We start from the raw sequence: 14,114 nt of genomic DNA, 5'->3' as shown, positions 1-14,114 counted from the left end.
GAACTCCTGCAACGCTTTAACCGACGTGGGGCGCGGAAAAGCTGAAACGGCCTGGACTCTGTCGGGCAACGGAACCACACCTTCAGCGGAAATGCGGTGCCCGAGGAAATCCAGAACAGGCAAACCAAACTGGCACTTGGAAGGGTTGATGATCAGGCCGTGCGCTGCCAAACGCTGGAAAACCTGGCGCAGATGGGACTCGTGCTGGCTCGCTGAGCAGCTGGCCACCAATATATCGTCCAGATAAACAAAAACGAACGGCAGCCCACGCAAAACTGAGTCCATCAGCCGCTGAAAGGTCTGGGCGGCACCTTTCAGGCCAAACGGCATGCGCAAAAACTCGAACAAGCCGAAGACAGCGGTCTTAGGAACGTCTTCGGCGCGCACGGGAACTTGGTGATACCCCCGCACCAAGTCAATTTTAGAAAAAATCGACGTACCGGCGAGATTGGCAGAAAAATCCTGAATGTGGGGGATGGGGTAACGGTCATTCTCCGTGGCATTATTTAAACGGCGGAAATCTCCGCATGGCCGCCACCGACCGTCCGATTTGGGCACCATGTGAAGCGGAGAGGCCCATGCACTGTTCGAACGCTGTACAGTGCCAAGGCGCTCCATGGCTGCAAACTCTTCCCGAGCGACGGACAGTTTCGCGGGGTCGAGGCGGCGCTGCTGCACAACACCGGGGCCCGACCGTGGGAATATAATGCTCAACCCCATGCTTCGTTACCGTGCCAGAGAAATCAGGGACAGACAGCGATGGAAACTCCGAAAGCAAACGCTGAAAAGCATCCCCGGAGGTCACTACATTAGCCCGAATCAGGGGTTCGGCGGCCCGAGTAAAACAGGGTAGCGAAGAAAACGAGAGAGCATCAATTAAACATCTGTTAGCAACATCGACAAGCAGTCCATGAGCGCACAGAAAATTAGCACCTAAAATAGGTACAGAGCTAGCGGCAACAACAAAGTTCCACTGGAAATCCCGGCCATGAAAACAAACAGTCACCAACCTTTCCCCAAACGTTTTGATGGGAGAGCCATTAGCTGCCAGGAGCTGCGGCCCACAGTTCGCTGCTAGTCCGTCGGCAGCGGTAGGGGGAAGGAGGCTCTTCTGGGAGCCGGAGTCCACGAGAAAACGTCTCCCGGAGCGCGAGTCCTCTATGAAGAGCAGCCTTTCTGTATCGCCAGCGGTCGCGGCTGCTACGGCACGCTGGCGGGTCCGTTTCCCTGGGCCGTGAAAGCGCAAGGCGGCAGGCAGCGACGTGCTCTGTCGCCAAAACGCTGATGGTAGAAACAGATGTTCTTTCGCGGTGCGGCGTGTAGCAATCCCTGCCGCCGTCAGCAAGGGGCGGATGCTCCGGGGAGGTAGGTGGAGGCGTGGAAGGCGCCGCTGGCGAGTCCGTAGCCAGGGCGTGAACGTTGAAAGTGCGGCTAGCCAGGAGAATGCGATCCGCTTTTTCAGCCAGGGAGCGATAATCCTTCGCAGGCAGGAGCGGGGAGTTTGCGAGGACAGCTCCCACGGCGGCCGGTAGCTGGCGGAGGAAGAGGTGGGCGAAGAGGAATCCCCCGTCATCCGGCCCGAGCAACGATAGCATGTTCTCCATGAGCTCGAGCGCGGTACCGCCACCCAAGCCTGACAGGTTGAGGAGCTTTTCGGCTCGTTCAGCGTCGGAGAGGGCATAGCGCCGAAGAAGCAGCTCTTTAAGGGCGGCGTATTTCCCTTGGGTGGGTGGGTCCCGGAGGAGCGTCATCGCGCGACGGGTGGCCAGCGGGTCGAGCGAGGCCACCACATGGTGATACTTCGTGTTGTCAGCCGAGATGCCGCGAAGGGCGAACTGAGCCTCCACGTGTACGAACCATGACGGGGGGTCATGGAGCCAAAAGTCCGGCAGTTTCAGCGCCACAGCGAACGTAGCTGCAACAGGAGGCGGAGGACCGGCGGCCGCTGATGCATCCATAGCGGAGTCTGCGTCATCTGCGGCCCGTTGCATGCTCGAGTCAGGGGTCACCAATGTGGAGGTAAGCATCAACGACAAAGAGCTCTCAGTTCTCACTCCTTCTTTATTAGTCTCTCACATTAACTGCTCATATCGCGCCACAAAACAGAAGAACACACTTCCTCGACACTGGGTGTGAGTGGAGCCCTCTAGTGGTCCACCACAAATCCTTTTATTTAATTATTTACATTTCAATGCTGTGCAGAAAATAAAACATCTAACTTCTTCATTCCGTCATATGTTGAAAGATGAGAACCTAAATGCAGACTCTGAGACAGACTCAATGAGAAAAAGTCAAACTTTTATTTTGGCTGATTAAAAATCCAAAAGAACACACACACACACACACACACACACACACACACACACAGTGGCATAGTGATCAAAATAAAAAAGGAAGTGAGAATTAATCACTAAACAGTGAAACAGACACAATAATGAGAAAGGCAAACCAACTCAGGAGGATGAGACAGGAAAAACTGAGAGAACTAATTAAAGTCTAAGACTAATTTATATGAAAAACTAAAGGCTCCAAACATGCTCAAGAATAAATGAAGATCAATAAACAAAATTACAAACACAAACAAACAAAGAATCCAACCTAAAAAAGTTCGGAATCACAAAGTCAGACTGGGGAAACATTAAAACTTGTAAATAGACATTTTTATTTCATATTAAAAATCAGCCTCCAGGGAACTAAGACTGATTCAACTACAGGGATTTTCAAAATACTATTTTAAATACTCGGGTCAAACAGCTGAAGCTCTGTGCACTAAATAAATCCTGAAATTAATATTTGAATTTTTTTAAAGATTGTTGCACAACAGAGCGCCATGTCTGTGAATCAGCTGTTTTCCAGTCACTTTACTCTCATGTTATAAACAGTAAAATTTGTATGCTGTCTCCTAACTGGATATTTTTCTGTGAACAGTTCCTAGTAAGCCCACTGTGACCCTGCAGCCATCCTGGACTCAGATATACAGCGGTGAGACAGTCACTGTCAGATGTGAGATTCAGGGAGGTGAAGGAGCTCAGTGGACGTATGAATGGAGAGCAGCCAAGTTAAACACACCTCCAACATCCAATGAATACAGATTCACAGTTACTGAGTCTGACAGTGGAGGATACAGCTGCCGGGGCAGAAGGGACTATTTCTTAACCAAGTGGAGTGATATCATGACACTGACTGTATTAAGTAAGTTGGACATCAATCTATATTGTCATCCATCCATTCGCTTCCGCTTATCCTTTCCAGGGTCGCAGGGGGCGCTGGAGCCTATCCCAGCTGTCATAGGGCGAGAGGCGAGGTACACCTTGGACAGGTTGCCAGTCTGTCGCAGGGCCAACACACAGGGACAGACAACCATTCACGCTCACATTCACACCTAGTCACAATTTGGATTATCCAATTAACCTATCCCCTCAAACTGCATGTCTTTGGACGGTGGGAGGAAGCCGGAGTACCCGGAGGGAACCCACACAAACACGGGGAGAACATGCAAACTCCACACAGAAAGACCCCGGCCTGATGGTGGAATTGAACTCAGGACCTTCTTGCTGTGCGGCAACAGTGCTAACCACTGTGCCACCGTGTTGCCCACCTATAAAATATATTGTCAATTTTAACTAAATCTGAGAAAATACTTCTAAAGTTTAGCCCTCCTTTGTGCTACGCAGTAAAAATGTCAAAAGAACCGAAAATTATGAAAATAAATAAAAATAATGAAATTATAATAATAATTAAAATAATCTTTTATATGGTCTCATCTACTCATTACTGATCAGTACATAAATTGACAATTTCAAACACTGTTGCATATGAAAAATATATAATTGCTTATTATACAGTCATTGAAATAGAAAACAGAGCAGATTACATTTCAGCCATTTACTTTTGTTCTTGTTCTAAACTGAACTGCAGATAAACCAAAGGCCAAACTGAGAGCTGATAACACAGCTGTTCCACTAGGAGGCAGTGTGACCCTGACCTGCTCTGTGAACCATTCATCATCATCTGGATGGAAATATGACTGGTACATAGAGAATTCTGGTGTACTTGTAAGCCCAGAGGATGCAGTTTTCCTATCAAATGGACAAATCAGAGTCTCACAAGGAGGACATTACTGGTGCATAGGAGAAAGAGTAAACCCAGTTTACAGCTCAGAGTACAGTGAGCCAGTTTGGCTTGACTCAGCTGGTGAGTTTAAATGTAACTTCCCACAATGCACTACATTTGATGGCAATTGAATCTTTTTTCATCCATCTGTTTTTATTGTACTTTCTTGAACATTAACAGCCTCAAACAGGCCTGTTGTGACTCTGTATCCAAACTGGTCTGAGATATACAGAGGAGAGACGATCACTGTCAGATGTGAGATCCATGGAGGAGACACTGAGTGGGATTATGAGTGGGAAACAAACAGCGTCATAAAACCTCCAAATCAAAATGAATACAGGATTAGATCTGCTTCATCATCCAACAGTGGAAACTATCGCTGTAAGGGCAGAATGAAAAGTTCACAGCATAAAACAACAGAGTGGAGTGATTCAGTCACACTGACAGTTTCAAGTGAGTTGAAGATCTTTCATTTATATTATCTGTTCTATTAAATCCTCAGATGTTTCAGGTTTTAGTTAAAGAGTCCGATGTCACAACTAACACACACATTATGTTTTTCACCTAATGACTTTAATGAACTGCAGACTACAATATGGCCTCATTTTATTGGATGCTGGCCTATTCATATAAATTTTTTGTGTATTTATTTTTCCAGTTGGCAAATAATCTGTATTAATTATTTGCAGGATAATTGTTTCATATTTGGTTCTAGTAACTAAATTATCTAGTGATTTTTTTCATTACTGTAACACTTTTCTTCTTAAATCAAGTAACAATCTGTTTAACTTTTTCTTGTAACATCAACAGCAAGTAAACCCAGAGCCACACTGACAGCACAAAGTTCAGTCATACCAGCAGGGGGCAGTGTGACACTGAGCTGCTCTGTGGAGGGCTCTGCTGGCTGGAAGTTTGACTGGTTCAGACGTGATTCAGTCTCTTCTAAAACTCAGCTCATGAGAGGAAATGAAGCAAACAGAGTTATTAGTGTCTCACAAGGAGGTCTGTACCACTGCAGAGGAGGGAGAGGAGATCCAGTTTACTACACAGAGGACAGCAGTGACGTCACAATTATGGAAATCGGTGAGTTTAAATATTTTATTTCTGCCAAACTGAGACAGATCAAGTTATGTGATCTGTGCTGTTTGTCTGTTTTTTTTTCTGACTCGGAGAGGCAGAAATGAGAAAATAGAAGAACTTCAGTGTCATTGTGTCAAAGTGTGCACTCTGAAAGAGCCCATCTGGTTCATTTTAGTATCAACTATAAAAAATAAATTAGCAGCATACTATCCATATGCCAGTGGCTGCAGGCTCTGTTCATGTTTTTTTCTAGATTGAAGACAAAAAAACTTTGACAATCTAAAGTTTTATATTTGTATTTTTATTAAACTCGTCCATGTTCAGTTTACCCACACTGATTTTCATATCTTTGTGAAAGTAAAGCAGACTTATTCCAACACAGGAATATCAAACATGATAACTGTACAAGTAAAAATGTTGTTTTACAGTTTGAAAGTTTATGTTATGACTTTGTTTTGTTGTTCAGTCTTTAAACTGTGTGTATGTGAATCAGCTGTTTTTCACTCACTCTTGCTGTTATAAAGAGCAGAATTTTTATGTTTCTATTTGTCTCTAACTGGATATTTTTCTGTGAACAGTTCCCAGTAAGCCCACTGTGACCCTGCAGCCATCCTGGACTCAGATATACAGCGGTGAGACAGTCACTGTCAGATGTGAGATTCAGGGAGGTGAAGGAGCTCAGTGGACGTATGAATGGAAACCAGCCAAGTTAAACACACCTCCAACATCCAATGAATACAGAATCACAGTTACTGAGTCTGACAGTGGAGGATACAGCTGCCGGGGCAGAAGGGACTATTTCTTCACAGAGTGGAGTGATATCATCACACTGACTGTATCATGTAAGATCTTTCATCCAGAGTATCTAAATAAGGAAAAATCACTTCTTCTTTCTTACAGCTTTATAACTGTCTTTCATGTTGGTCAGTAAAATGTTTTGTTTTTATTCCACCAACAAAAACCTGAACAGCAGCTTTTTATTCACAGTGAAGAGAACAAAACATATGAGAGTAACTTCTCTGCTGTGCAGCTCTAATACATGAAAGATGAAATGCAGAACAAATGCTGAATCTGTCTCAGCTGCTCCACCACATCCACTAAGAAACATTACATACACTGATTGTTCCTCATGTGTGTTTTTAACTTAGAAATGCAGCAAATTAAATATGAAAGATTAGTGTTGTATTTGTGTGATAGTTGTACAGTTTGTTGTAGCTTCACCATTAAAGTTATGTGATATTTATTATTTCCATATTTCCACCAAGTTATTTAACCTGGTTTGATTCAGTCATTGACTTTTGTTCTTTTTCTAAACTGAACTGCAGATAAACCAAAGGCCAAACTGAGAGCTGATAACACAGCTGTTCCAGTAGGGGGCAGTGTGACCCTGACCTGCTCTGTGAACCCATCATCATCATCATCATCATCATCTGGATGGAAATACTACTGGTACAGAGCTGAGAAATCCTCTGAAGCCCTGACCACACAAGATGCAGTTTTCCACTCAAATGGACAAATCAGTGTCTCACAGGAAGGACTCTACAGGTGCAGAGGAGGAAGAGGAAACCCAGTTTACTACACAGAGGACAGCCAGTCAGTCAGGATTGGGAAAACTGGTGAGTTTAACATAAAGTCAGATAAACTCCTGATTAAGGAGGAAGATGAAGAACAAAAGGCTTTAACATTTTTGACATTCACGTGTTTTTATTGTACTTTCTTGAACATTAACAGTCTCAAACAGGCCTGTTGTGACTCTGTATCCAAACTGGTCTGAGATATACAGAGGAGAGACGATCACTGTCAGATGTGAGATCCATGGAGGAGACACTGAGTGGGATTATGAGTGGGAAACAAACAGCAGGATAAAAGCTCCAAATCAAAATGAATACAGGATTAGATCTGCTTCATCATCCAACAGTGGAAACTATCGCTGTAAGGGCAGAATGAAAAGTTCACAGCATAAAACAACAGAGTGGAGTGATTCAGTCACACTGACAGTTTCTGACAGTAAGTAGAGTCATAGTTCATTTAACCTGGAAATAGAAACAGTTTGTAAAAATGTGTTTTTATTAGTACATGTTGAGATATTTGACATGTTTAGATAGTCTCACTCTTAAAGTTCATCATAAATATTTGTGAGTCAACATTTTAGTGACATTGAATTCAGAGTTAAGAGACGAAACACTGAGAGAAAATCTTTGTTGAACAGATAAACCCCGTCCTGTCCTCACTGTGTCTCCATCATGGCTGAGTCCTGGAGCCTCAGTAACTCTGAACTGTGAGGTTGAACATCCGTCTGCAGGATGGAGCTTCTACTGGTATAAAGCTGTTCCTGATCTATCAGAGAAATCCTCCAGTTATGAGCTGCTACCTGATGGCAGTGGGACTGCACAGGACTCCTACATCATTCATGGACAGACACACACAGCAGGATATGTGTGCAGAGCTGGAAGAGGAGACCCAGAGTATCACACTGATCACAGTCAACCAAAGTTTGTCTGGTCTGCAGGTCAGTTTGATTCTTTCTGTCCTTTCAATAAAGTTTTCAGTAACACTGACCTTATTAAAATCTGTTTCATATTTTGAATGCTAACATCTGTGAGCTTTGTCTCTTCACTGCTTGTTGTTTCCAGATGTTCATTCAGCAACATCTCTCACAGTGAGTCCTGACAGAGTGCAACACTTCACCTCTGACTCTGTCTCACTGACCTGTGAGGGAAACTTCACTGAGTGGAGAGTGAGGAAGTTCTCTGAGGACGGCCGACTGTACTCTGACTGTAGGAGAATGACTGGATCCACATGTAACATCAACACATCAAAGTCAGATACTGCAGTGTACTGGTGTGAGTCTGGATCAGGAGAGTTCAGCAGTGCAGTCAACATCACTGTACAGAGTATGTTATTATACATTTACTTCTTGGATTTGAATGATTTAGACATCACATGAACATTTGTCCCAGCTTTGCTGTATGTGTGTAATTATATGTAAAGAAACAGGACACATATGGTAGTTTTAAAATATAAGATCAGATCTTCATGATTAAAAGCATTTGTACAATCAGTTCTTGTTATTATGTATAAGATTTTTCTAAGAGTGTGCACCAGCTGATGTGACTGAAACAATTGTGTGTGATTGTGTCACAGATGATGGTAATGGTCCTATCCTGGTGAGTCCTGTTCATCCTGTGACTGAGGGAGCTTCTGTTAGTCTGAGCTGCAGTTTGAGAACACAAAAAATACTTTCCAATGTGTTTTTCTATCACAATGACAAACTTATTCAAAATGATCCCCGAGGGGAGCTGAAGATCTCTGCAGTGTCAAAGTCTGATGAAGGTTTCTACAAGTGTCAGTACTCAGGAAGAGAGTCAGCACAGAGCTGGATGTCAGTTAAAGGTGAGCAGGATCAAAACATCTGATGCTTTTTTCTAAACCAGTTTGAGGACTGAGAAGGAACATTAAGTTGTCTGATTTAAGCCCTGAAGTCACCTGGGTGAATTTTGTAAGATCATTTATAAAAGTATATAAAATATAATTATAATTTATCAATAATTAATTAATGTTTGATGTAACTGTGTCAGGAGCTGACAGCTCTTCATCTCCTGTGTGGTTGATTGTTGGACTGGTTTGTGGAGTCTCTCTCATTATTATTCTCCTGCTCTTGTTGTATCGCTGCAGAAGAACCAACAGTGAGAAATTTTCCTTTACTTACTACAAACTCTTTATCATTCAAAGACACAAATGCATCATGATGTTTATTTAAAAGCAAAAGCATTTTACATTTTTAATAAAGGTGCTGCTAATGAGCAGACGCTCAATCAGGCTGAAGATCAGCAGCAAGTGTACTCCTCTCTTCTTCATGGTTAGTTTTTCATGTAGTTTCAAAAATTGTGATGCCATTCGCAACAAGACAGTACTTATTACATTTGCTGCAGCTTGTAATATAAATATCTTTTGCAAGAATATTTGTGTTTAAATTAGTATCACAGACATGAGGTGACTGATTTTCTCTGACCTGCAGGTGATCGTTGTGTCTATGAGACAGTCAGAAGATGTGAAAACACTGAAAATGGTAAAGTATACACTTTCATTAATATAGAGCTTGTGAAATCTGGATGATTATACAACAACTGTGTTCAAAATTAAAGTTAATAAGATTATTATTTCAGGTCCAGCAGAAGGTGATTACACCAATGTCACATCTGTGATTCAGCTCAAAGTCATTAACAAGACAAGTGAGTGCACAAAATGTGAGATTTGAAATGCAAAATATACATTGGTAATTATTCTCACTGATAATAAATGCATTTGTGGACAAAACAGAGGGAGTTTGTTTTGAAATGCTTTAATTTGATCACCTCAACAGGGCAACGTGGTGACCCAGAGGAGAGCTCTGACTACAATAATGTCAATCCAAATTCAGCCTCAGCTCTAACATGAAGCTAAACAGAAGCTTGTAAGTTCAAACAGGAAGATCTGTAATCACATGTGTCTGCTTCACATCACTTCCACTTTCTCATGCTGTCAAGCTCAATGTGACATCACTGGTCTTGTCCAATCATCTTTCTGCCAGTCTGTTCAGCCCAATCAGCTTTCATTCCACAGTCTTTACTCACTGCTCATGTGTCATTCTCCCTTACATTTGACCTCGTGCAACCCACCTCCATCTCCGCCTCACCCATGTTAGTCAGGCTCCATCCAAGCCTCCATCTTCATCTCCACCACCAGCGTCTAGACTCCAGGAAGTCCTGTTCTGTTCTGCTGTGATGGGCCATCGGGGTCTAATCACCAATAATATGTTTATTTCTTTCAAATGATGGCTCCTTATTGAAATTTTAACAGCAGCCCTTTAGCTGTTTTTATTTTTTGTATTTAAAGTCACTTTGAGTGAACAGGAGAAGATTCTGAATATAAAGCAATGATTGTGACTTGACCTCTTAACATCTGTTTAAGTGTTTCTGTTATTGTAAAATTATTAGTGAACTGAAGGCATTTTTTGGACTTTCTCTCTTATTGCATTCATACTAATAACATCCATACTAAAAGGCTTTCTAGTGTGTACTGAGGTATCACATTACTGCTAAACATCTAAAATTTATTGTTAAAAATTGGGCTCTGCTAGCTTATTGTTGTTTCAGTGTAATGTTTAAATATAAATAAACAGTATGGAAATATTTTCTTTCAAACTTTCATGCAAGTTTGTTTTTCCACTTTGTGAAAGTTATTAATGACCGTTAAATGCAAAGCTTGTATCAGTGTTTCTATTTTAAGTGTTTGTGAATGATTCAGTACAATAATTCAACACTCTTACATTGTTCACCGTGTCACAGAACGGCTCACCGCTGGCTCTCTGAAATGATTTCTCTGCCACCTCAGGCGTGGTCACATCATGAACCCAGAATCTCAGTTTCTTCCTTTTTTGGTTTAGTAAAATCAGGATCTGCTCGCTTCATGCTGACTGTTTTCTTCTTTTCTTTCTTCGTGCATTTTTTAAGGATGCATTTCTCGCAAAAATGCAATGTATTCTGTGAAAATGAAGGACACAGGACTACAAGGCAGATGATAAAGCATTAGAACAGGGTTACTACTTGCATTCCATTAGACATCAAACCTCCTTTAAACTTCACAAATAAGTTGCATTTGGTGTACACAGAGAATACTTCACTCACATCACTTGAGTAAATAAAAATACTGTCAGATAATGAAGAAGGAAAACCAGCTATTACACAACTCAGTCAAGGTAAACGATAGTTATTAGATCCATCATGCTGATTTTATGAAGAAATGGCAAACTTTTTAAAATCATTAAAAAGAAATAAAAAACTCACAGAGAACTATGATTCATTTTTTAAAAATGTTGTTGACCTGTCTTGACTCACTGTGCAGGGTAACCGATCAATGTTACCGTCTGAGTTGTAAAGACAGTTTCTAATTATTTTTATTAAATATTGAAATATATTGAAATATTTTTTAAATAAAATTAACTGATATTTTTAATTAATTAATGACAAACTTAATTAACTTTTTGAATGATGCATTTATTTAATGTTGGCACTCTTGACACTCCATACATATTAGTAATGACTAACATGAAGTGAAATGCACATCATTTCCTCACTTTATGCCACCTGCAGGTTGTATAATGGACATATTTAAAAGTCTTTGGCAAGTGTGAGTCAAAATTATGTGGTTAGAAGTTCAACGCACGTTTATAAAGTTTGATTATCATACAGCAACAAGAATAGGAATTGATTTTCAACAGCACTTTATAACCACTCCGATCATACTTGTCGCATCGCTGTTTCCAAGAAAACAGTGAAGTTTCACCAAAAGCAAAGAGCATATGAACTAAATCAAGTCTCTCTTGATTGAGATGATAAGCTCTGGGCTGTTAAGGTTCGACGATCAGCCAGAAAATTATTGGGCCTGGAAGCAATCCTTCCACAGTTCTACAGAGGACTTAAAACTGACGTAGAGAGAGGAGCTTGATCTGCTATGTATATGGCTGGGACCAAAGTCATCAGAGCATGCTGAGAGGATACGAGCGGTCCACATACATGATGCAGTTGCAGGTGTAAGAATGGTATGGCAAAGGTTGGAAGACTGCTATGGATCACCGGAAGCAATTGAAGAGGCTCTCCTGAAGAAAGTGGATGATTTTCCAAGAATCTCAAATCGAGAAAATCAAAAGCTGAAAGAGCTGGGAGACATTCTTTTAGAGCTTGAAGCTGCCAGAGCTGATGGGTTCCTACCAGGCCTCAGTTACCTGGACACATCTCGGGGCATCACTCCAATCGTCCAAAAGTTGCCATACTCCCTGCATGACAAGTGGGTCTCTCTAGCATCTCGTTCCAAAGAAAATCATCAAGCGTCTTACCCACCGTTCTCCTTCTTCGCAAAGTTTGTTTGTGATCAGGCCAAAACACTCAATGATCCAAGCTTTGCCCCTCTCACAGGTGGTTGGAGGACAGGGAAGCCAGAACACTCCTTCAAATCAAACATGAAAATACCCATTTCTGTCAAAAAGTCAGAAGTCTTCTCAAACTCTAAAAGCATGCAAGCCAGCCCCTCAGGGAAGAGGAGGGCCGAACCAGATGAACAATGCCCACTCCACAACAAACCACACCCCCTCAGAAACTGTCGTGAGTTTAGGAGTAAATCTTTGGATGAAAGCAAAGCTTATCTTAAAGAGAATAATATTTGCTTTAAATGCTGCGCTTCATTCACTCATCTAGTGAAAGACTGCCACAAAAATGTTCAGTGCAGAGAGTGCAAGAGTGAGAACCACCCTACTGTGTTACATCCAGGGCCGGCACCCTGGATAACAGAGACTTCTGTAACCACAAGAGAGCAAGGCGGGGAGCAAGGAGAAGAAGTTCCTCAAGCTGTCACAGCAAAATGCACAGACATTCGTGGGACTAGCGTTAGAACAAGGTCGTGCTCCAAAATCTTTCTTGTCAGAGTTTATCCAGCCGGCCAGAGGGAGAAAGTTGTTAAGGCGTACGTTGTTCTCAACGAGCAGAGCAATAAGTCCTTGGCAAGAACAGAGTTTTTTGAGCTCTTTGGAGTTACTGAGGGCACGGCAGCATACACCTTGAAGACCTGCTCAGGAGTTATTGAAACAACAGGGCGCCGAGCTAACAATTTCATCATGGAGTCATTAGATGGTAAGACTCACATTCCACTCCCCACCTTAATCGAATGTGACATGCTCCCTGATGATAAGTCCGAAATCCCCACACCTGAGATTGCCAGACATTATCCACATTTCAAGCGGGTTGTGGATAAAATCCCGGCTATAGATCCATCAGCAAGCATCCTGATCTTGCTCGGTCGAGATGTTCCACAGACACACAAGGTTTGAGAGCGATGCAATGGGCCCCACGGTGCCCCCTACGCCCAGCGTCTCGACTTGGAATGGGTGATTGTGGGAGAGGTTTGTCTCGGAAGAGCCCACAAACCAGAGTTTGTAAACATCTATCGGTGCAACGTGCTGAGTAACGGTCATACATCTCTGTTCGACCCTTGCACTAATAGTCTACACATCAAGGAGAAGCTTGACCCTCCAGAGCAGCATCGTCAGTTTCCAGGAGCTAACGCATCCGAAATCCTGTTTGATGGGAAAGATAGCCTTGGTAAAGGGGTCTTCCAGCAAACGCCACACGACAACAAGCCTGCTATGTCTATGGAAGACAAAGTCTTTCTGGAAATAATGGACAACAAGGTCTTCATGGACGACTCGAATAGTTGGGTGGCACCACTACCCTTCAGGCAACCAAGGCGCAAACTCCCTAACAACCGAGCCCAAGCAGTTAAGTGTCTTTTGACATTATGGCACATGCTGGAAAAGAAGCCAGATATGAAAGAACACATGATTGCCTTCATGCAGAAGATCTTTGAGGCAGGTCATGCTGAACCAGTACCACCACCCACTGGTGAACAAGAGTGCTGGTATTTGCCAATCTTCGGAGTGTATCATCCGCGAAAACCAGGTCAGGTACGGGCAGTGTTCGACTCCAGCGCTAAGCATGATGGTGTCTCCCTGAATGACATCCTGCTGAGTGGCCCTGACTTGAATAATTCACTTTTAGGAGTCCTCATCCGCTTCCGCAAGGAACCTGTAGCAGTGGCAGCAGACATAGAACAGATGTTCTATTGCTTCAAAGTCCGCCATGATCACTGGGACTTTCTACATTTCCTCTGGTTCGAGGACAATGACCCCACCAAGCGCATCACAGAGTATAGGATGACCGTGCACGTATTCGGTAACAGCCCTTCTCCCACTGTTGCCATATACGGCTTGAGAAGAGCATCTCTGCAAGGACAGGAAGACCACAGTGCAGAGGCAAAACAGTTTGTTCTAAAGAACTTTTACGTGGACGATGGTCTTGCTTCCTTCCCCACCGATGACAATGCCATCCGAG

General features: G+C 42.8%; 1 protein-coding gene across 1 annotated transcript in view; it reads left to right on the top strand.

Moving 5' to 3' along the window:
- The window catches only part of LOC116326990 (Fc receptor-like protein 5), a 31,132-nt gene extending 21,462 nt beyond the window's left edge, over positions 1-9,670 (top strand). The window contains exons 5-16 of the mRNA XM_039609818.1: positions 4,924-5,196; positions 5,772-6,035; positions 6,519-6,809; positions 6,919-7,200; positions 7,403-7,702; positions 7,827-8,087; positions 8,338-8,586; positions 8,772-8,879; positions 8,984-9,052; positions 9,212-9,262; positions 9,360-9,425; positions 9,557-9,670. Coding sequence (XP_039465752.1) covers positions 4,924-5,196; positions 5,772-6,035; positions 6,519-6,809; positions 6,919-7,200; positions 7,403-7,702; positions 7,827-8,087; positions 8,338-8,586; positions 8,772-8,879; positions 8,984-9,052; positions 9,212-9,262; positions 9,360-9,425; positions 9,557-9,630 — 2,288 coding nt within the window. The 3' untranslated portion in view covers positions 9,631-9,670. The remainder of the gene's footprint in view (positions 1-4,923; positions 5,197-5,771; positions 6,036-6,518; positions 6,810-6,918; positions 7,201-7,402; positions 7,703-7,826; positions 8,088-8,337; positions 8,587-8,771; positions 8,880-8,983; positions 9,053-9,211; positions 9,263-9,359; positions 9,426-9,556) is intronic.
- Positions 9,671-14,114: the final 4,444 nt, after the last annotated feature.

Source organism: Oreochromis aureus, linkage group 3 (genome assembly GCF_013358895.1).
Source record: "Oreochromis aureus strain Israel breed Guangdong linkage group 3, ZZ_aureus, whole genome shotgun sequence".
Lineage (NCBI taxonomy): Eukaryota > Metazoa > Chordata > Actinopteri > Cichliformes > Cichlidae > Oreochromis > Oreochromis aureus.
The sequence above is the reverse complement of the archived record's forward strand: the minus strand, read 5'-3'. Positions and strand labels throughout refer to the sequence as shown.